The sequence below is a fragment of the Lipophrys pholis genome, assembly GCF_963383615.2.
Source record: "Lipophrys pholis genome assembly, chromosome: 8".
In the NCBI taxonomy this organism is placed as follows: Eukaryota; Metazoa; Chordata; class Actinopteri; order Blenniiformes; family Blenniidae; genus Lipophrys; species Lipophrys pholis.
This window is the reverse complement of record NC_137630.1, coordinates 25,978,663-26,002,000: the sequence shown is the minus strand read 5'-3', so window position 1 is coordinate 26,002,000 and position 23,338 is coordinate 25,978,663. Positions and strand designations below refer to the sequence as shown.

At 42.1% G+C, this 23,338-nt stretch overlaps 2 protein-coding genes across 3 annotated transcripts in view; one reads left to right on the top strand and one right to left on the bottom strand.

Annotated features, from left to right (window-relative positions):
* Positions 1-337: 337 nt before the first annotated feature.
* calcoco1a (calcium binding and coiled-coil domain 1a) lies at positions 338-13,130 on the top strand. Of its 2 annotated transcripts, none has more exons than XM_080469657.1 (15): positions 338-508; positions 1,849-2,013; positions 2,091-2,193; positions 5,156-5,358; positions 5,491-5,703; positions 5,920-6,068; positions 6,158-6,227; positions 6,339-6,494; positions 6,612-6,866; positions 7,166-7,291; positions 8,209-8,304; positions 9,045-9,132; positions 9,306-9,553; positions 9,964-10,055; positions 11,983-13,130. In XM_080469657.1, the coding sequence occupies exons 2-15, from the start codon at positions 1,882-1,884 to the stop codon at positions 12,008-12,010; spliced, it is 1,959 nt and encodes a 652-aa protein (XP_080325783.1). In that variant the 5' UTR covers positions 338-508; positions 1,849-1,881; the 3' UTR covers positions 12,011-13,130. The 2 variants fall into 2 exon arrangements, with proteins under 2 accessions (XP_080325783.1, XP_080325784.1); XM_080469658.1 differs by having other exon boundaries at positions 419-493; positions 11,983-13,129.
* A 4,752-nt stretch (positions 13,131-17,882) lies between these two features.
* The window catches only part of rarga (retinoic acid receptor gamma a), a 37,166-nt gene continuing 31,710 nt past the window's right edge, over positions 17,883-23,338 (bottom strand). The window contains 6 exon segments of the mRNA XM_080469858.1: positions 17,883-20,653; positions 21,206-21,364; positions 21,474-21,678; positions 21,937-22,113; positions 22,640-22,698; positions 22,701-22,802. Coding sequence (XP_080325984.1) covers positions 20,286-20,653; positions 21,206-21,364; positions 21,474-21,678; positions 21,937-22,113; positions 22,640-22,698; positions 22,701-22,802 — 1,070 coding nt within the window. The 3' untranslated portion in view covers positions 17,883-20,285.

Sequence of the window (23,338 nt, the reverse complement as noted above, 5' to 3'; positions counted from 1 at the left end):
TTGTCAAATAAGTTAGTTATTGATTATATTTAAAATGTCATCGGAGCTTCCATGGAAATTAGTTGCTATGAATAACAACCCGCACGTGTCCACACATGTCCACTGCTGCCGCGGCTGTTTGAAGTTCCCCTTATCTCAAACAAGAGATAGATATTGGAGAAGCGGACCAGCAGCGTCTCTGAGCGCGTTGACATGCGTCCAAACCGAAGAGGAGCATCGTGTTACGTGCAGTGCGCGCGCGTTGGCTCCGGGAAATGTAGTTTACACACGAAATCTCTGCCTGGCTGCAGACACACCGCAGGACACCATCTCCCACAATCCCCCCCTGCTGGAAGTCAGACCGTCGTGGTTGTGTTTTGCTTTGGGGTTTTTGTTATTGTTTCTGGTTATTAAAGGGACTTGAGTCCGACGGTTGACAGCGCGGCCGTGTGCGTCCGGACGCACAGCGAAGCCCCAAAACTCTGCGCACAAAGCTGCGGCTTGACGCACAAAAGTGAGGCTTGTGAAGGTAAGGGACACCTCCAGAGTCGAGTCGGGATAATGTGCGCAGATGCTTTTTGTCGTTAACAAAGCCTGCTTTGTGCTGTCCGGTGCGTCTCTCGCACCTCGGCGACTAATCAGACAATAAGCGGTCAAACCGAGCGGCCCGATCGCACTTTGCGTGCCATCAGACTCACATCGACGTGTCTGCTTTCTGCTCACTTTTCTCCGACATGTGCCACTGTTGGGCCTCAAGCCTCGTGCTGTGTAATATGAATCCCCCTCGAGGAAAAACTGCTGCTGATTTTTCCCCCACAATCAAACAAAAATATTCGCGGTATAAAGTCCGATTTTGAAGCATGATTGTCACGGAAGGAGTCATACCACAGTCAATGATGAGTTACTAAAATGGAAAACTTAACTGCAGTGGATTACAAGTTCGGGAAAGTCACAGTTGATCCATTGTAATAACACGTATGCACTACAACGCTTTGTACATGTTGTTCTGTGGACACCTTAAAGGAAAACTGCTCTACTCTTCTAATTATAAGGAGCAACTGTCTTTGTCTCATTAAATCGATAAATACACCTTGTTACAAATTGAAATCATTTCCATCATGGTGACCAGATGTTGAGCCTTTTGTTGCAGCAACATGAGTTTGTTTCTTTTTTTTTGGTTGCTCAGGGAGACCATCGGCATGTTTAGTAACGAAGGGATCAGTTCATTCCCCTTCACTCTGAATACAAGAGCGTCAAAGAATTAACAAAACAAAATAGTTAAACTTTAATTTAAATTTAAGTTTGAATATTACATAAACATTTTGGAGACAACATTTATCACAATAACACTTGCTTTAAACATTTAAAATTTTGGAGTGTAGGAATAATACATTTTCAGTGTTATTCCAACTTTTTCAAATACACATGACAACCAGGCTTTCCTGAAATTCATTGCAAGTTGCCCACTGGTGGAATTTGAGCCCTCACACACACACACAGATGCCATGGAGGCCCCCAGACACCTTGTGCTGCATGCTTGCACGTGACAACACACAATAGCAAATGATTTTCACTACGACTGAAATAGCCCGGTGACAAACATGCAATATGTCATGTTGCTCAGAGCCCGTGCTGTCACTGGGGTTTAGTTGTGGTGTCCTTCCTCCAGTGTGCACTCAGTCGGGATATCCTCTTACAGCTGGTGAGAACAGGCCAGCTCCTCTGTGAATATTTATACTCCTGCCGACCTGCGCGTGTTTGTTCATATTGTGTCGCGATGAGCTGATGAAACCAGTTATGACCTTCAGTGTGTATAAATCATCAACAATTATACATTCAGATTTGTTGTTTTTTTTGTTTTTGTCACAGGTGCAATATTGCCTGCCCTTGTTTAGTGTTGCCATGGACAAGGCTTGGCGGGTGGAGTTTAGGAATGTGGGCTGTAGTTATTTCCCTCAGAGCAGAGTCGACTGCCACTACACACTGAGCTCACAGCACATCTGGACCAGCAATGACTGGATCGGCCTCTTCAAGGTATGTCTGTCACCAGTAAAGCTAATGAAGAGATATCTGTGTTTACTTAAATGATAACAATGTGTTTTCTTCCTCAGGTGGGATGGTCATCGGTGAAGGAGTACCACACGTTTGTTTGGGCTTTGGCCCCAGATGACTATCAAGAGGGCACAGAAGTCAACTGCTGTGTTAATTTCTATGGTATACATATTTTAATACTATTCATATTGTACAAGCTCAATGGTCATAAATACAAACTAACAACTTAATACACCATTATCTCTGATTGTCTGCCAGGAGTACTTCCACTGACATAAAATATCCTGTGCAGAAGACAAATATCCTGCTGAGCTTAGGTCTCTAACGGAGATAGTCTCTGTCATGGTTTGAAATAATTCCTATAGTAAGCGGGACGTTGAGTAATGAGAATGACAAAGACAATGGCTAAAAGGCTGCTGTGCAGACTGCGACTGCCCACTGGAGAATACAGTGTTCACTTTGTCCTGCGTGTCAGGGTCTGCTGATAAGCCTGATTCAGTGTGAGGGGCACGTGTGCAGCAGGTGTGGCATTGACCCCTGGGAGAGTGATTTATCCTTAACTTAAGCACACTGTCAGTGTCATTCTTCATGGGTGGAGGAGCAAAGCAAGGAAAGTCAAAAGAAACTACTGATGGTTTCTTATCGCTGGTGATGCAGTGATTTAAAAAGCCCCTTGCCTGGACTGTGACCTTAGCCAGGGCTATAAGTTGAATTGCAGCTCATAAACTTTGCAGTATGTCATTCTTCCTTTCTGTTTTCCATCTTCGGCCCCTTCACTGTACAAATGTTGTGAAACAGGAATTCCAAGTAAATCACTCTGAACATGAAGCTATGGCCTGTGTGAGATAAGGATAATATTAGGTTAGCTGGCTTTATGGGCTGGATAAAGTTACAGACTGGCTGTCTGCTTTGTGGTCAGAGCAGAGGGAAACCGTAAAACATGGTTAAAATCAATGAAAATATTCCTCCAATAAGATGTTTTTCAACTTTGTCAAGGACGCAAAACACATGGAAAGGATCTTAAACAAGCTGTTTCTTATTTTTTACTTAAACAGATCATTTTGAGGAAATGGGGAGTTTATCACTCTTTTCGTTGTGACTGTTTGTTTTGACGCCATTAACATGTTAAAAAACATTGATTTATGTTTGTTTTGGTTTTTTTAAACAGTAATATTTGCAAACAACGCATCGGGTGTCGTTATTACCTATTTGTGTTGGTACACTGAGGTCGGTCCTGAATTTGGTTAAAAAAAATAAAAAATAAAAAAAAAACACCACGTGGTTGTTTAAACACACGATCGATCCAGGAAGCAACACGATGACGTCACTGTGAACGATGAAATGCACGTGATTAGTCTTCTAAAAATAATTTATTTATCTATATGTTTATTTATTTATTCATTTTAGCCTGTTACGGAAAAGTGCAACTTCAATAGCTCCTCAAATCAGTTAAAGATTATGAAATATATATATAAATATGTATGAAACACAAATTTGCACAGAAGATCCAATTTTCTGGTAACAGCAAAATCCATGACAAAATAGAGACATAAAAAGAATATTAAGTACAAGTCTGTCATATTGTGTTTCCAAATCAATAAACCACAAATAGATGCATTTTCTAACCTGATCACATATTGCCTGTATGGGGAGGGGGGAGGGCTTTATATTCTCCATCTGTAGGATATGTTCCCTCTTAAGCATTTTAAGATACAATCAATCTCCCTCTCAAAATCATTAAAGCTACTTCACCAGCAGACCAGACAAAACACATCAAATAAATGTATTCTAAAACTAAAATAAAGCAGAGCTGCCAACTGTCACACATGAAGAGTAAATATCCACTCTAAAATCAGAAGCAACACCTGAAATAAGTAAAATATTTGATCTTTAGACAGAGTTGCAAAATGTTATTTTGTTGTGTATATATATATATATATATTATGATTGCACATTTTTACTGGATAGTGTGGGGTTTAGCGTTCCTTCCACAGGTGTATTACTAATTGGCTTTGGAAATAGTCTCATTTTCTGACAAACGTATTATTATTCAATATTTAAACGGATCCCAAAAGCTGCAACTGTTTGTTGTAAGGCAGTGTTTTGTTAATTTGCCAACCTTTAGGTGCTCAAATGGGATTGCACTACCAAGTCTGGTCATGCATAAACCTATTTCTCTTCAGCTTTAGCAAGTATGATCAGAATATTATCAGATACATCATAAAGATACAGAACTGTCTCCAGAAATGTGACCTGGGATAGTTTTTGTTAATGGTATAAAATACAGACCCTCTGTAAGTAATTGGACCTAAGCAAGATCTAAGATTGAGGAAATTTATGTACTTTTGTTTGACTCCACTGAATGATTGCAGTGCTGCTGCTAGTGGCCAGAAGTTGTATTGCACAACTTTCCATAAATCAATGTTATTGCTATATCAATAGACTTTTTCTTCAGCAGACATTGTGACTCTGGAAAACAAAAGTGGAATTAATGACGGCTCAGTTCCATTTAGGTGTCTCAATAAGCCATGACAGTGTAACGGCATGCACAAAAGCAGGACATCCCCAAAGCCACCATTAAAATATAGCGGTACGGTTGCGCTGTGACAAGTCAAAATATCTGCCATGAAAAAAATATTGGCTATAAAATGGATTTTTGATTTCATACTGTTTTCTAAATGCCACTTTATTTATCACACTAAAGCAGCAATATAATACAAAATAAACGTGTTATTGGCCCATAGTTTATGAATACCCGGACATTAAGATTTATGGCGACCTTAGAATTTACAATTTACAATTTAGATCTAGACAGAAGATAACAACCTGATTAAGTGCCACAAGGCAGGGTTTTAGTCCGATAGGAGTAAGTGCCAACAGACAGCACACAAAGGCAATACAAAGAGTGCTTTCTTTTTTTTCTTCATTTTTTTAATCACCTGCCATAGAAGGTTGATCAGTGCTTTGAAAGTGAGACGCACTTAAATTAGTTCACCTAAAGTGCACTAAAGTTTCACGTAAGCACTCTGTGAAGCAAGCTTCAAATGACAACAGGGGCACTTTGAAACTGTTATGTTTGTGTACAAATAGTTCATCTTGGCTTTTTTCTTTTCCCCCTTTGCAGCTTCTTACCTGCCCAACCCCAGCTCCCAAGACTATGAGTTTGTATATATCGATGCAAAGGGGGAAGTGTGCTCCCGCAGCTCCAAGTTCAGCTTTTGTGCACCAAAGCCACTCGAGGATCTTGTGACCCTTGAGGAAGAGACTCATGGAGAGGAAGAAGGCACCGACATGCTCCTGGTCGTACCCAGAGCTGAACTGTTGCAGGTGAGCACAGCCAGTATATACATTAGACGAGGCAGAGTTGCAGCGAGAAATCAATTTGCTTTTTTAACTTAAAGAAGGGGAAGGCCGTTATGATTCTTCATCTGCTGCATGTTTCCTCTCGTGTTTTATCAGAGGCGACTGTGGGAGTGTCTGCGAGAGCGTGCCGAGCTGCTGCAGGTGCAGGAAGCAGCAAATAAACAATGGAAGAAAGACAAGGAGGAGCACAACAGGGCCAAGGAGGTCTGGAGCAGACAACGCAAAGGGTTGGAAAATGACATCACCAGGCTGCACGAAGAGCAGAAGCACCGTCTGGAGAAGCTCGCGGAGATGGAGAGGACACAGAAGGTGGTGTATTATTGTGCTCAAGCAAATGATGGGCAATATCAATTTGCTTAGTATCATTTCCATACGTTCCTCTGTAATTGTGGATTTATTCTTCGACGGAAAGGCTCCGCTTTAACAATACACTCCAGAAATTCAGCAAATGATCCGAGCTATTGCGCTAAAATTGCTTATCATTGAAGATCCTCATAAAAATTAAAATTGCATCTGGTCTGTTAGGAAGAGCAGGCGTGGGGAGAATCACTAGCCCAGGAGAAAACCGCCTTAATGGATGCAAGGGAGGCGAGTGATGTGCGAATCAGAGAGCTAGAGGAGGACATCAAAACCCTGACACAGAGAGCCGTGGAAAAAGAGACGGAGTTGGAGAGGTTTGAATGTTTTTTCTGCTCTTCCATATTTTAGTTTTATGTAGCGCTCATAAATAGTTTTGATAGTTCATAACTGAATCTGTGTGCAGGATGAAGGACCGAGCCAAGAAGGCAGGCGCTCTGAGAAAAGAAGACGAGAGCGAGAGAAAGAGCCTGCAGGTGATGACAAATAAAAACATGTGGTACACAGAATAAGCACGGGTGTCTGCTCTGCCTTTTTTTCTCACGCTCTGTGTAACGCTCCCGATCTGGTTAATTCACGTTTCCCAGACCAAGCTGGAGCAGACAGAAGGTGAACTCAGAAGTTTGTCGAAGGAGTTTCAAGGCCTGAGGAACTCTCTGGCCCAGCGAGACACCAGTGTTCTGCAGCTCCAAAACACCATCACCACCCTCACCCAGAAACTCACCACCGCCCACAGGAAAGAGGTCAGACGTTTTATCTGGAAATTCGAGCGCGGCGATTGGGACTGGGGTCATGTAGCAAATCACCGGGTGTATCAAATATGTAACCAACATCTGCCTTCTTCTTTTATTTATGGCCAGACGGAGAGCGAGGCGTCGCTGAGGGAGATGCGCAGCCTGCGGGAGCGTCTGCACATGAGCGAGCGCGCTGCCGATGGTTTGAAGAGTGATCTGAGTGGCATGGTAGCCCAGAGGGATCACGGTCAGGCTGAGCTGCATCAGGCCCGGCTGCAGGCAGCACAGCTAACGCTCCAGCTCGCAGACTCCAGCCTGGCCCTGAGAGAAGGAAGAGCACACTGGGCTCAGGAGAGGCTGAGTCTGCAGCGCACTGCTGAGGTACTTTCTCTGCACAGAACAGACAATCTGGAAGGTTATGAAAGTTAGATTTATACTACAGTGAAGTTTTCAGTATATTATGCCATAATTTTCCTGGTCATAAGTCCTCATTATGTTGCTAAATGTCAAGACAAGATATGATGGCTTGGAGGTGAAATCCTCCTCTTTCAGGTGGTGTACGTTGTTTATTTTAATGTGCACTGCAGCTCTGGAGTCAGTCAAGACTTTACCTGTGATCTGGTGACCTCGCATGCCTGAGGTGAATATGTTGCGAGTAGTAATGTGTCTCACCCGAACAGAAAGACCAGGAGCGTTTGGAGAAACTCAGCGCGGAGATGCAGAGAATGGAGGAAAAGCTGCAGGAGGAGAGGATGGAGAGAGTGAAGCTCGAGGTTGAAATTGGAAGAGAGAAAGACTGCAACCGGGTGAGAAAGGCAACAAGATTCATTGTTGACGTGGTCAATGTCGAGGTTTTACTGTGAATTCACAATGAACAGGGGTGAAAAGAGTACAGAAAGTTGTACTCAAGTGCAGCTACTGTTACATCACTTAGATTCCATTACAAGTAAAATTACTTCATCATCAAAAGCTACTGAAAGCACGTGTTTCTACCGTATTTATTTGCATTATCAATTTAAGTTACTGTTCAAAGCACATTCCTCAGACAAATAAAGTTTAAAAATATTACGTTCCAACAATTTGCTTTGTAAACAAAAAGCCAGAAATGTATTTATTTGAAGAATAAACCTTTTGGATACAAAGAAATGTTTGAAAATTTATTGAAATTGCAAATCAGTCATGACCAGATCAATCCATCCATCCATCTGGAGACCATTCTAACTGACTGTGAGCAAAAGTCTCCTGTCCATCATTGGGCAAACATAGACATACAACCATTAACACTTACATTCACAGATACAGGATTTTTAAAGTGACTGGTTAATCTTAAATGAATGTGTTTTGATTGTGGGCAGGGACAAATCCCATGCACCCCCAATGTGAACTTCCAATCGCTGGATAGAAAGCCCCCCAAACTGACTCAACCACTTGCAGGCCTTGGAAAAAAGGAAGGAAGATAAATTGATTAAATTGTGCATACTTGAATACCTATGAAAGCTAAAACCTGAGATTGTTACTTAGTGACACAAGTGTAAGTATTTGTAAAACATTTCTTCTGTCCTTGACAATGTGTTGACTGAAACTCAGTGGGAACGAGAAGAGGAGGTTATTAACAGTCTCTATGACAATGACCCTGGTCACTTACAAGCCGTTACACAGAAGCTACACTGTTCATGAAATTACTCTGATATACTCTATTTGTTTTATGATTCCTGGCCTGCAGGTCCAGCTAAGTGAAACCCGCAGGGAGCTCCAGGAGCTGAAAGCCAGCCTGAGAGTCTCTCAAAAGGAGAAGGAGGAGCTACACACAGAGAAACAGGTCAGGGACAACGTTTTTACCGCTTTATGAATCTGTCCTGATAGAATTTTACTCAAAAAGTTTTTTTGTGTGAGTTTGTGCTCTTCTCATTGTCACACACTGAGATCTTAGTTTTTAGCTTTTGAATTAGTGTATTGTAGTCTAGTTACAATGCGCACTACTGTCACCTGCATTTATGAAATTCTTTTTGTGATCTGGTTATTAATAATACATTTATATCCTGAAGCTTACCGAAATAACAAGTATAGCAGCCTTGTGAATGCCCCAGGTGTTGGGAATCTTCTCTCTGTTGTTGTCTTCTTGTTATTGTGTAGTATAAATTGTTTATAGTGCAATATAAATCGGTGGATTTCAGGGCAGTCAGTGCTGTTGCTGTTAAAGTGCCTGCAGAGTTTTTGTTGGCCAACCACCATCACATTTTCCTGCCACAAACAGAGGCGAGGGTCCATGTTTTTAAAATCAGTGTCCGGCCTGCTTTTAGCATCAGCCATATGTAAGCAAGGCGGCCAGTCTGCGGGGCCTGATAAATCAAGCAAAGATTTACCAATAAATTCATGATATTTCTTCTTCAATGTTCCTATTTGTATGATAACAGATTATAATATCCAATATTTACAGTGTGATCAGTTGATGTGGCTTTGGCTGAGAGAAGTCGGACATTATGATAGTCAGCAGGCTGCTGCAGCCGTGATCAGAGCTTCACTCTGCTCTGTGATATAACGCCTGTTTTTCCACTACAGGAGTTGATGGAGTACATCTGTCAGCTGGAGCAGAAGATGGGAACAGTGGCCAGTGCCAAGTGGAGCGCTGCCCCGATCGCCTCTACAGGTGAATGGAGCCGCCCATCAATCTCGCCGTTACACCCTGCAGATGCCTGCAATAAAAGTGTTAACTGCCATTCAAGAGCGACACAAAGTGTGTTTTCAGAGCGGGCCCGTTTGTGGGCGACGAGACTGAAGAGGAGTGACCTCTCTGTTTTTGCCCATGTTTCTGTCTGCCAGGCTGTCCTGACAGCGTGCTGTCCGACTCTGAGGACGAGAACCCAGAGGCTCTGCAGATCCTCCATCCGCCAAGACCTCTGGGCCACTACAGCCTGTGTGAGCAGGGCCCGTCTGACTCCCTGCTCCTCTCCACCCCGCCTTCATCCCCCAGGGAGGTGGACAGGAGTGCCGTGGTCATCAACCAGCCAGCCCCTCTCTCCTTGCCACATCAGGCCAGCGCTGACACCCTGGCACACAGCTCGGACTCGGTGAGACACGCTATCTGAGCCGCTCAGCTTCACAACGGCATAATTATATGCGATACTGAAAATGAGCTATGTCTTCATGCTGATAGCCTAGCACACCACTTAAAACACGGCCAGTGGATCGTTTGATACAGACATTATCTCCTAGAAGCAATTAGGCTGCTAGTCTACAAGTTATTAGACTGTAATAGCTGCTGGACAGATATGTGTTAAGGGTCTGTGTGTGTGTGTGTGTGTGTGTGTGTGTGTGTGTGTGTGTGTGTGTGTGTGTGTGTGTGTGTGTGTGTGTGTGTGTGTGTGTGTGTGTGTGTGTGTGTGTGTGTGTGTGTGTGTGTGTGTGTGTGTGTGTGTGTGTGTGTGTGTGTGTGTGTGTGTGTGTGTGTGTGTGTGTGTGTTTACTCTCTGTTATTAAGGAGGAGGAATCTGATCCACTTCAGTGTGGAAGGAACAGCTCTGGAGATGAAACAGTCCTTTTGTTACCTGAACACACGGACACTGTCCTCAGGTATAACCTACCAACCCAAACACACTTTAGTATGCATATATATATATATATATATATATACACACACACATTCACATATGAGTTATAGAAACGCACAGACTAAGAAAAGAAAGAAAAGTCCTTATATTCATAACTGCTATCTTCATCAAAGGTTTACATTAAAAAAAATTCTTTTCTTTTCTTATTTTACTTCTATAAACATTATACTTATCTGAAATTTTTTTTTAAAGTAAAAGACAATTTTAAGACACTTACAATTTATTTTACCACTTGAACCATCTTTGCAACCATCCAGGGAATATATGACACCTTTTCCTACAAAATCTAATGCTCCGTTGAAGCTCCGACTGCTGATTGTCAGCCCCATTGGCCTGTGACAGAAAAGCAGCTAAGCTACTTATGGTGTTATAGATGTCTGAGCTGAAAGATATAAAAAGAAGGAAGGCTTTAGGAAGTTTTCATCGAATACAAATCAGGTCTCACGATTGGTGAATGCAGGGTGGCCTGTCCATGGCAGGGCAAAATCAGAGAAAAAAAACGATTGCTCACATTCATACCTAAAGCATATTTGAAGTCATCAGATATCCTCAAATGCATGTTTTTGGACTGTGGGAGCAAACCTGCACCAGGAGAACACGCAAACTCCACACAGAAGGGTTAAAAGTACAGACTCGAAGCAGGGACATTGTATCTATCAGGAGAATGTGTTTAGGACTACATTACTGTGCAGCCAATCACATTTAAACCAGCAACAGCAAAGTTACATTGATGAATTGATCCAGTATAAACTTTATTATTCAACCAGAAAAATCCCATCAAGATAAAAAAAAAATAAAAATTTGCAAAATTTGCAAAATATAAAGAAAAATTGCATCTTGTGTCATTAAATTCTCCTAAAGTTCTCTCTTTTTGTATTCGTTTTAATGTCACATATTAATCAAAATAGTACTAATCAAACGTGTATCAGCATACCTTTACATTGTTGCACTAGTGTAAGTAAAAGATATCAGCCCTTTATCAATCACTACTTTTTTTACGTGGTTATAATGTTGTCGCATGAACAGAAGAAAGTATTTAATGTCGCAGATGATATAACTGTTTCATAAACTGCTTGGGTTACGGCCACTAAAAAGCAGAAATAACTACTTACCAGCACTCAAAATATATTGAAGTATATTCCCCTCAATAAAGGGTGAAGGCTTCCTTTAAACAAGCCTCGATGAGACCATGGCAAGCAAATTGAGCACAGGTGAAGATTTAATGTTGGAAAATGGAGATTTGCATTACTGACTGCAAATGAAAATGAAAATTTCTTTTTGAGGCCAAACAAGCCTGTAGACATCATTTTGTCATGCTGGCTGCTTTCAAACTGTCGGGTCATGTCATATTTTATGAGCTCGGGACTTGAGTTGTGTGTACACTTTCTTTCTTTTTTTAAAGAATTGAAGAAAAGCACCTGATCAAAAGTGATCGGTGGCTGTTTTTCCTCTGGCAGCCTCACACACCAACTGTTTCACGCGTGCACAATGAATTCAAAGCTCGCTAATGCACACAGACATATGCAGCCTATTATTTATGGCGACAGGGCGACAATGGCTGGAAGATGGAAGTTTTGAATGTGCGCTCGTAAAAGAAGTTGAGTCAGGGTGATGCGGGGGAGAGTGTTTGAGACGGAGTCGGGGCGTGGGAGGGGCGAGATGGGAGGACAAGGGGACAGACAAGTTGATAGCAAGCTGTAGCAATGATTTACCTGAGGGGTGTACCGCAGTCACAGGCCAATTTTCAGCATCATTAAGGCTCTCGCTCCCCCACTCAGCCACTCCTTCAGTCTAACCTCCTCCTTCAGCCACAATGTGTGTTTCTTTCGCTTTTTAACTCGTGCACACACACACACACACACTCACTCTCTGCCTTGTGTCTTCCCCAGTGATCTGGCTGACACCTCGCTATGGTAATCTGCGAACATCTGACCACGACGAGCGATCAAAAGTGGAGAAAGAGAGGACTCGTGGATGTGGTGTGTTTCCACATTATTTCCACAAACAAGCACACACACAGCTCACAAGTTGTTAATAAGCATTTACATTGTTCCTTCTGCAAACCTTTGTTTTCCTTTTTCTTTTTCTTGTGTTGATGCCCTAATTGTTTGTCCAGTGGTGGCAGGTCAACACCACCTTAAAGACCGACATTAGACGGGGCGACAGTTTAAGCCGGCAGACTTTTAGGGACGGGCTCTGGCATTTGAGAGTTTGCGGGCTGTAGCAGAATGATTTCCGTTGAATCATTGCGATGTCGAGAGCTTTACGACGGATGTTATGTCGTTTTTATGGCATTTGTGATTAGGAGTCATGACAGGCACTGTAATTATGATGTTTTGTGCAGGACCGGCTCCACTAGAAATCATGGCAAAAACTCTCCCGTAGCTTTAAATTCTCCACAGCAGCTTTGAACACTTTTCATGGCGACATAAAGTCATGATACAGCATCATGCTAAATTATATTGCGGTAATGTAGGTCTATGACATCATATTTCTCCTCCATTTGCTCAGAACTAAGATTTGATATGCACTTTGTTGTATGCATTAGCAGTTGATTGTTGTCATGCAGATGCAGTTAAGGTGATTTAGTGGTGCAGACGCTCTCTAAGATGGACAAGCTTTCGAATTAGAAGGCTTATTGAACAGATTGTGTTTAACGTCTATTAGGATAGACGCCACATGCAACTTTCTACTTCAGTAACTTCATATCGTCATTATTCCAAAATTAATGCTCATAAGCTCCTCACTATAGATCAGCTGTGGTTTTTATTTCTTAATGAACCTTGGTTTTACGTTTGATAGTTATTGAAATTTACAAGCCATTTATTTGGATGTTTAGCGTCGGTCTTTATCACAGTTTATATTGTACAGAAATTTTAATTCAGACACATGCAGTTCTAAATTTGTGCCTAAAATAATCAAGTCAAAAGAAAATCATCTTTATAGAGCCTAACGTCAGCATCATGATGTTAGGATTTTTTTCCCCCCCTCTCCCTGTCGTAATATACTGCCTAATAAAAATTGCTGCCTACCTTTTAATCAATACTGTATGCATTTTTCATGATTTTCTATTTATAATTAACTTGAGTTATGCTGCAATTAAACTATATTCAGGTTTAAGTAGAAATAGGTGTTCAGTTTGTGCAATGTGTAACTACATTTTCCATGCTTAGCTAAAGAGGATTTGCTAGATGCCTTTTGATGCTTGATTTTATCTGCTGTATTTGCACCCTATTTTTAATAGAGAAGAGTTTTTAGATGAAAAGTTGATATACGGATACTCAATAGTCTGTCGTGTTCTCTCATCACTATTATACTCATTACGTGTGTTGTGTTTACTCATATTTTATTCACTTTTTGATAGTTTATTTTCTGCATTCACGCGTTGACGTTTGATGTTTTTTGTGAGATATCGGTGCTCATGAAAGGGAATAATACCAGAATATTGTGTTGAAAGTAGATTTAACTATATATATATATATATATATAATTTGTGTATATATATACACAAAATGAATTGATTTTGATGCTTAAGCAGTTTCAGCGGCTTATCAAAGAAGTGGTGAAAGGAGTAATGTCTGGTTTACCTTGTGTCACTACATCTGCTGATGTTACACTACATTTTAACATTTTCCATATGCAGGAGTTTTGAAAGGGTTCGAGGAATCTGGTGTTCTTTCCCAGATGATAGCACACTAAATGTATTCTCCATAGTCCTTGTTTGTAGCTGTAATCTGACTTTATGTCTTAAGGAAGTTGCGTTTTTTTTGTCGTTCCACTGAGAGCTCCTGTACGAGTGCTCCTCGTCAGGACTCCGTCTCACTCTGCAATAAAGCTCCAGTGGTTACGCTCTGTTTTGAAGTTTTGTGTGTGAAGGTTATCCCACATCTACATCTCTCTGTACTTTCTTACCCATCATGTAACAGGGTTTGGGTGGGGTTCTGCATAATAAAACGGTTTATGTATCCATTATTGGGTCTAATGTGTCTTTTTCCGGCCAAAGATTATAGCAATATTTTGATCCTCACATGACATTTCACTGGTAATTAACTATGCCATTTCTTTTCACACAGCCTTATAGCCCCTATTCCCTTTTGGCTCATTGCCTGTTTTATACACGCTTCCCATTCTGGATTTTCTCTCTATTCACCTTTGGCTTTCGCGTAGTCGCCCCTCGGGGCAAACCTCGTCATCATCTTCATCCTCGCGCCTCCCCACTCCTCGGGCAATCTCCAGCTCTTTCTTTTAAGCTCCCCTCCTGCCCCTCTACCACACTCCCTCCATCTTAAGTCTGGGGTGACGATAGCTAATTATAAAATCAATGATGCCGGGCTGCCTAGTTTACAGCCCCCTCTAAAACCTTAACTGGGAAATCACTGTGGGATTGATGACTCCCTCACTCTTTATCTCTTTTAATTAGAAATGTAAAAGATATGAAGACCCAGAGGCCAGAACACATCTCCTCACATCTCCTAGTTTTTATGACCCCGACGCCTGTCTCTGTGCTCGCTCCCCTTCCCCAAATCCCCCCCCACCCCCCCACCCCCCCCCCACCCCCTTCAACTCTACCTGGCCTTGTTTATTTCCTCTGCCTCCCTCCTGGCACACCCTCCATTCCCTCTCTTGTCACTGACACCTGTACCTGTTTCTTCATGGCTTTCTCCATTACCCTTTCTGTAAGATGCCCCGTCTGCCTCTCTGCTGGAACAAGGAGGAAGGTGTTAAATTTATGGTCTTTGCACTTGAAAACGTTTTTCACCTTCCCCTCACCTCTCCTCTCTCCCCTTGACTGACTCCCAACACTCTGCAGTCTCACTGCATATGTAACAACACATCCTGTTTCTCTGTTTTGACCCAAGCAAAGAGGCCCAGTGTGAATGATCTGACCCTGCTCCCAAACTTCTCTCAGCTGGCACAAGACGTATTCACCCCTCAGTCTTTTATATAGAGTCCAGTGCAAACAGACAGACACTTCAGGTTTTTATCACAGCAAACCCAGGTCAATCTGCGCCCTCGCCCTCTGTCTTTATCACACCCTATGCCCGGGCCCTTTCCTCTCTTACTGCTGCCAGGAGCATTCGGGTTCACTGAGCTTTATCCTCATGATCACTCTCCACAGAGCTGCAGCCTCTGCTGGCTCATTATCTCTCCGGTGCTCTGACTGGGGTTTCTGCTGCAGCCCGCTCACGTTCAGGCCAACCTCGGCTGTGTAGCCAGTGTTATGCTGAGTTCTGCATGACTGATGAGAATCGGATGCTCCCTGCAGCTTGTTCAATGGAGTGCGTGCAGTTATAAATACTGGATTTCAATGAGGACGGTTTAGTGCAAACTGGATGTGTGTTTTGTAAAAATGATTGGACAATTTGAGTTCTGTAGATTTGCGTCCAATAGTTCATTTAGCCAAGAATGTTACACTGATTAAACGTTGATATCATAACCTAAGACCAAACATGACCTAAATGAGGTGTATGACAGTATGGTTTTCAATGTCTACAATTAAATTGGAAATGAGGTGAAATTTTTGTGCTTGTGTTTAAAGTAAAAGGACCCCCCCCCCATTCAATTAATTTAACCAATCAAAAGATGTAATGCACACACTATATTTGACTTTTTGTAGACTTTATACAGTTAACTATTGCCATGAATATCAAATATCTTTTGCTGCACGTGCTACCACAAAAGGATGCAATTCATGCAAAACTCAACATAACACCTGTTCTCTCTCTGGGTTTAAATATTCAAATGAATTTCCTTGGTATGCTGCACCCATGACCTACTTTTATGGATTCTTTACTATTTTTGTGAATAATTGATGTCCCGTGGCGGGATGAATATTACAATGGAGACTTTTTTACTCTTTATTAATTCATTGTACATTTGTACCTTCAGGTGTCACATTCCCACCCCTTTTTATTTCCACTGAATAAGTATTCCCATCTCAAGTAATTACTTAATCAAGCATCACTTAAGTGTAAAGATGAGTATATAGAAATCCTACTCGGCTCCTTTAAATTCCCCCAAGCTCACCCAAATCCTCCCATGGGTTTCCATGGCAACACCTTGCAGGGTTCACTATATGAGGCAATTTGATTGTTCCTTGTAAAATAGTGTATAATGTATGGGCCTTATTTTAATTTCACTCTGGTGTTATTGATCTGTCTTTAATGATAGTTAATTAAAGCAATCATATAATTGATAGAATCTCATCTCTGTTTATTACCGCCCTCTTATTCTCTCTCTCTCTTTGGCTCTGTATTAATAAAATCAAGGTGAGGCGTCAGTATGCCGCACTTTCACACTGAAAAGAGACAAATACTGTTAGTGGGGCTTATATGGAGGAATCCTGCTCAATCAAGAGGATGTGATGTTGTATGTGACTGTGATGTGGAGGAGATAAGCATTATAACCCTGACATACAGATAACTCTTGATTTGTAGTGATCTTCACAAGGCCAATCTGTAAAAAAAATTTTGTTTCGTTGCTTCTAATGAAGTGTGCGCCACAGTGTTTGTTTTTTTTTACAAATTTACTGTATGATGTTGGCTAGGAGCTATAGTCCAACATGCTGTAATATTTCATTCATCATTACCAAGTTTTGGATTAAAGAGACTCCTCTCCACAAGTTTAAATACCTCACTGGTCCAGTATAATCTGAGCCCACATGATACCACTTAGTGATTGAAAGTATCTATTTTATTTTCCCTGGTGGATCTTCACATCTATGTCCATTTAAATGCCATTTTTTCTGATTAATCGTTTCCCCTAAAAGACATATAAAAGGGAGAAATGTTTTTGCAGAACTAGACATTACTAGAAGTCTTAATTTATTCAGCTCGTAAACAAGAGGTATCAGAGTTACAATAGTTTCAGATGTCAGATTTATGTGTTATGTGAAGTGTCTGAAATACTTAGTGAAAAGTATTTGATTTGTACTTTTGATCTGTTTCCACTTGTTATGCATCAGGTATAATCTCCTCAATGCAGTTTTATGCCATTAGCTCTTTACAAGAACTTAACAAATAAATCATAAAACCTCTTTGCTGTTAGATCACTGCAAGACAAAAAACTAGGGGAAAAGAGTAATAGTGTGATGACTTTTTATGACGCCACCTGCGCCCCACTAACTGCAGAGTGAACAAATCTTAGAAATAGACCTTTATCTGATGTCCTTGTTCAGCAGGAGGCTGTGATTTATTAGGCTCTGCACCCATGACCCAACAGACCCTGCTCCTTCTCCTGCATGCAGCGCCACACTGCTGCATGCAGGCCACCCTGCAGTCACGGTGCAGGAGCTCCCTCTACTGCCGCAAGCTGGGAATGAACATCAACTCATCTGCATCAGCGAGTGAAGGGACGAGACCACCAAATCCAAGGACTTCAACCTCACATGCATGTTTATGGACTTTGGGAGGAAACCCATGCACACACGTGAAGAACATGCAAACTCCACACAGAAGGGCCCAGCTGATACATAAGCACAACCTTATTTCTTCCATTATATAAAATTGAATTTTAGCTTTTGGAATCATTAGCATCAAAAAAAAGATTTTGATTATTTAAAATTAAAAATATCTAGTCTTTGTGTAAAGTCTGCAATAGTTTTATGTTACATACAACATTATAGCTTATTTCATATTTTAATTAGACTTGTAAAACAATAGTTTTAATATCTTATAATTCCTTCTCAAAATGGAAAAAAAAAGTCAGTTTTCGTACCTAAATATTGCATTGACAAATGAACACAGGAATATAGTGCATAAAGGAATTAATGTAATAAATCACCCAACAATCTCACAAAAGTAGTTTATTGTGCCTCTTACTGTTTATATGGCTTTTTTTTGTATGACAAGAGTTGACATAAACAGAAGGTAGACAACACCTTGGCGAGGTTGAAAAAAACAAAATAACATCAGACAACATAATCTCAACGTTCAGCCTGCGTCACCATCACTAACATCATGACAGCCCAGCAGAGAGAGAAAAGATGAGGTCTTCACACAAGAGCGTTTGTGTGACAGCACCATGCTGAGGACATCCACCTGACAACTGAAAATATGTCCGAGCATTCATTCATTCATTCATTCACTCTCACACATGCATACACACAGGTGAAGAGACCTGCCCATGCTGAGAAGATGGCTCCTCTCACTGCTACAGAAAGAACGTCCATATTGCTTCAGAGATAGATAGAGAGAGAGAGAGAGAGAGAGAGAGAGAGAGAGAGAGAGAGAGAGAGAGAGAGAGAGAGAGAGAGAGAGAGAGAGAGAGAGAGAGAGAGAGAGAGAGCGAGAAAGAGAGAGGGAAAGAAAACCTCTGTACTATTTCAGCGGAGCATCCCCAGCCGATCACCCCCTGTGACATTTTGGCAATAAAGAAATGATACACGAGAACACATGATCCTCCTTTCTTCTTGGTAAAGAAGTGAGAATATACACAAGAGGACAAGATGAAATAATGGCTTTTCGCGATGAGAAGGCAGTTTGCATGGATGCCAGCACAAACACAGGCGGGGCAGTGTTGTTGTTAATGAGGTTGAAGACGACAATAGTCCATCCCACCCTCTGGAAACTCAAGACTGGCATCCATGCTATTTTCAGACTTGTCACCTTCTATGTACACACAGATGGGTTGAGAATCCACACATAGTCATGAACACACATATAAATATTGCCTGTTTCTAGCGTGCCTGAAAGCAGCTAGGGTTTGGTCCTTACTGAAAAGCCCTGAGTCTGATTCCAAAATGTCTTCCATAAGGATTCCTGCTTTCGGCTTGCATATGTCTTTAATAATTTTACGGACGCATGCGACTCTACTATGTGTGGATGTTTCTGCCTGCGTTGAACGGTGGATTGATCTACTGACATCATCCGGGAGTGCTCAGAGGGTGATTGTATTCAACATGTCTGTGCTGTCATCAGTACCGACATGCTAACAGAGAAATATGCCAATTGGCAGTAGCTCCACTCTTAACAAATGAGATGTGCCTTGCTTGAATAGAAGATCACAAAAGTGCTACACATACGGTCAAGTGTAAATCTCTGTTCTGGCACATCTGCTAACACGGCGCATAGAGTTGATAATGAGTGTGTGTGTGTTTTTGTCCTATGCTTTCACACTGTGCGTGAGACTACAGGTGTGTTTTTAGAGCATGTGTGACTGAGCACTCTGCCATGAGGATTGCTGGATTGTAGCTGGAGTCCCTGCCAGTAGTCAAACTAGTGCTCCAAAGATGACTTTTCCTAACTTTGGCACAAAGTTACTTACTTCCTGCATTGACAGCATATGTTGGCTGCAACGACAGCAAACCAGAATAATGCCAATTCCCTGATAACAGAAACTGATTAAGTCACTGCAACATAACAATAGTCTTCTGGGTTGATTATCACTGACATCAACAGTGAGCCAAAGTGCTCAAAGAAGCCCAAGCTAAGCATATGTAGCTGATAAGGAAGACCCAGCCAGTTCTGATTACCCTTCTTTCCTTATGAATATCTTCTCAGGAAAGCTCTTCAAAGAGAAAACAAAACAAAAACAAACTTCTAAAAGAGTTCATATATAAAACCAGAATAACAAATAAAAGACAAAATATAATGGGATATAGATATGTATGGACTTATTCATAAACTGAAAAAAGGAGGAAAAAAAAACAATAATCAAAAGCAGTAACCACAAAAACAAAAGATTAGCATACTCATTTTGGTTTGCCTTGTAGCATACTCTTGCTTCGTTTTGAGAAATGTGCTTGTTGTAATCCATCCGAACCAACTGTTCAGTTCTGGCGTCGGTTTGGACCTTCCCCTATTCAGATATAAACAACAATAGTGGGAAAAACAGAGAAACATTTAGCTTTGTCAAAGAGGTTATGATCTTTTTGTCACGTCAAGTCCTCTGGCGGGAGTTCATACACTTTACAGTCATCTCTCTTGACTTCTCTTGACTCTGCAGTTCACTTGTCATGGACCATGTGGCCTGAGTTAAAAGTGTCTGTACACTTAAGGCTCCGCTGTGCTCCGCTGAGGAGGACACAATGATGTGCAGTAAGGAGAGAAAGAATGGGGGGGGGGGGGGGGGGGTGAAGGCCAGCATTATCATGAGGTGGAGGAGTGAATGAGGTTGTGTTGTACGATTGTGTGTATTTCTGTATTTGTAAAAACTGTATGTGCTTGAATGTGTTTCGATGTCGAATGTCTTTTTACTGCGCCCTCCCAACTAGGCCTTTCCTCGAGCCGTCTACGTTATCCAGAACTCCCCAGGGCTCGCCGTCACTGTCTGAGCCTCTGTCTCGCTCTTCGTCTCCAACGTCGTCGTCGTCGTCTTCGTCCTCGTCTTCTGGCGACGGCTCACTGCCGTTCTCCGTTGCCCAGCTGTCGTCCTCGTCCTCGGCCTCTTGCTTAACTACCACGGTGGGCGGGGGAGGCGGCGGCGGCGGGGGTGGAGGCGGCGGGCTATCGTTGGACTCTGTTTGGTCGTCGAAGGCCTCCGGGTTCTCCAGCATCTCCCTGATCAGAGGAGGCATTGGCCCTGGGATCTCCATCTTCAGCGTGATGGCTCTTTCTGCACCTGGAAATAAGAAAAATAATATTGATCTCAAATCCAATATCAAACACACACACACACACACACACACACACACACACACACACACACACACACACACACACACACACACACACACACACACACACACACACACACACACAATAAATAATAAACAGTTTTGTTGTTCCATGTCAGATTATAAAAAAGTATAATCTGTCTTTAAGAAGTTAAACATTTAAACACAAACAGGAAGAATTACAAAGTAATCAGATAAAGATTGCATAGCATGAAATTTTTTCAAACAGTTAAAATAAAAACACTGATAAGCAGGTGTTTTATCAATATAATACTGTTGTATCATTATCAACCCAAAAGAACATACATTCACTAAATCTTGTTCTTCTGCTTCTGCAGTGGTTACTGTCCATAATTGTATTGCTTCGTTCTAAAATTGTGCAATACACAAAGCAGAGAACAGCAGAGAATCTAAAAGAGAAACTATGAGATTTTCAAATGCTGAAAAGTGCTTTGCTCATCACCAACTGAACTAGACACAAAAAAAGTTGTACTGACCTTTTGTACTAATTCCTCTTAGATCTGTGATCTTCATCAGCATGCGAGGGAACATATGAGGTTTGTTGGGGCGGCGGCGTCGAGCGTAGATCTTGAGAGCTTCGAGCAGCGGCTCCTGCAGCTTGTCCACTTTCTGGGGCTCTTCTAGATCCATGCGATCTGGTGAAGAACACAGAAAATATATACATTTTAAACCAGAAATGCACAGTTTCTTTCCCAGAGTTTTGGTTTCTCTTAAAATAATTTTTACGATTAGGAGTTGTAGTACCTCCACAAATGAGGCAGATGGCGCTAAGGAGGCCAGTTTCTGTGTCGTCCATCTCCAGAGGGAGAAGCTGACCAGCAAAGGCAAACACCAAGTCCGTGAGAGGTCCAAATCCTGCATTGTGCATCTGAGTGCGGTTGAGAGTCAGGCCGTCTGAGAAGGTCATAGTGTCTTGTTCTGGTGTGTAGCGTGTGCAGATTCTCAGCATCTATGAGGAGAAAGAAGAAAAACATGCAAAATTCTGTGAACAATAAGCAACATGCGATGTAAAGGTGATATTAAATTGATATTAAAAAGGAGGATGCCTTTGCTGTATATCAACACTTAAAATTATATGAAAAATCTTTCTGCGCTTCCACCTCTGGCCACCAGATGCCAGTGTACTCTTGTCTCAGTTTAGACATTTAAAGTCTCATTTACTTACTAGATTGAGTTGAAAATCAAATAAATGCCAGTGGTTCCTCACCAGTATGTCCAGGCAGGCCGACTTCAGCAGAGTGATTTGGTCAGCGATTGTGAGGGTGGTGAAACCCGGAAGCCGCTTGGCAAACTCAACAATCTTGATGATGCATTTGGTGGAGAGCTCACTAAACTTGTCCCATAGTCCCAGATCCAGCTGGACACGGTGGTCAGAGCTGGAGTTCTGAACACACACGCACGCACACACACACACAAAAACACCCTTCAGCTGTGCAATGTCTAACCAGGCGAGTTGTGCAATGCCTGTTTGGACCAGTGTGTCTGACATTTACATTTTACATCAATCAAGTAAAAAAGACATCCATTTACATGTTGCATCAATCATTCAGAGGCCACACAGATGGCTTAATGGGGAACTGAATTAGTTAAGCCACCACTATGTTGGGAAAGCCACGGTGAATTTACGTCTTTGCATGCAATCCGGGAGCTCTGTGACGGCATAGTTCCAACAATGTTGCCATACACAGCGTGAGTGCAGAGCGGAGTTTCACATGCGACTGTGTGTGTGTGTGTGTGTGTGTGTGTGTGTGTGTGTGTGTGTGTGTGTGTGTGTGTGTGTGTGTGTGTGTGTGTGTGTGTGTGTGTGTGTGTGTGTGTGTGTGTGTGTGTGTGTGTGTGTGTGTGTGTGTGTGTGTGTGTGTGGTGTGTGTTGTGTGTTTGTGTTGTGTGTGTGTGTGTGTGTGTCTTACGGTGGTGTATTTGCCCAGTTGGCAAAGTGACGGGAAGGTTTCTTGGTGAGCTTTGCTGACTTATTGACCAGCTCCTCGAGCTCTCCGCTCAGCTCGTAGCTCTCGGGAAGCACCACCTCCTCCTTCACGTCCTTCTTCTTCTTGTTTCTGTCATTACGCACGGCTGAAGAACAATATTGAAACACAGTAGTTAGTTAAAAAAAACAAAAACTTTCTAAGATCATCGACAGAAGGCTCATTTTGGCTCAACGTAACAGGATTTTGTGTTTTTGACCACCGTGTTGCATTTGAATGGAGTTGCCAGAACCCATGTCTCCTACCAGTATTAACATATTCCTCTTAGCACGACACTCTGACTGCCTCCCTCTTATCACCTGCTTGCTTCCTTGTCAATCTCTCTATCCACTTGACCGATGCACATGAGCCCGGCAGCTCTCGCCCTCCTATCCCTCTCCTCCTCCACCTCCTCCTCCTCCTCCCATACTTTCCTTCCTCTCAGGATATCCAGTAATAGCAAAGGCACAATGTGATCCCGGTCTTAACACACATCCCACACAAACATTACACCCACATACATGTCCCACAGGCTCTGTGAAGGGCAAGTCGCTGTGCCACTTACACACAAGCGATCTGCACACAAGGTCGAACCGAAAGGGCATCAAACCAGTTTTTTTTTTTTTTTTTATTCTCTACTCAGCA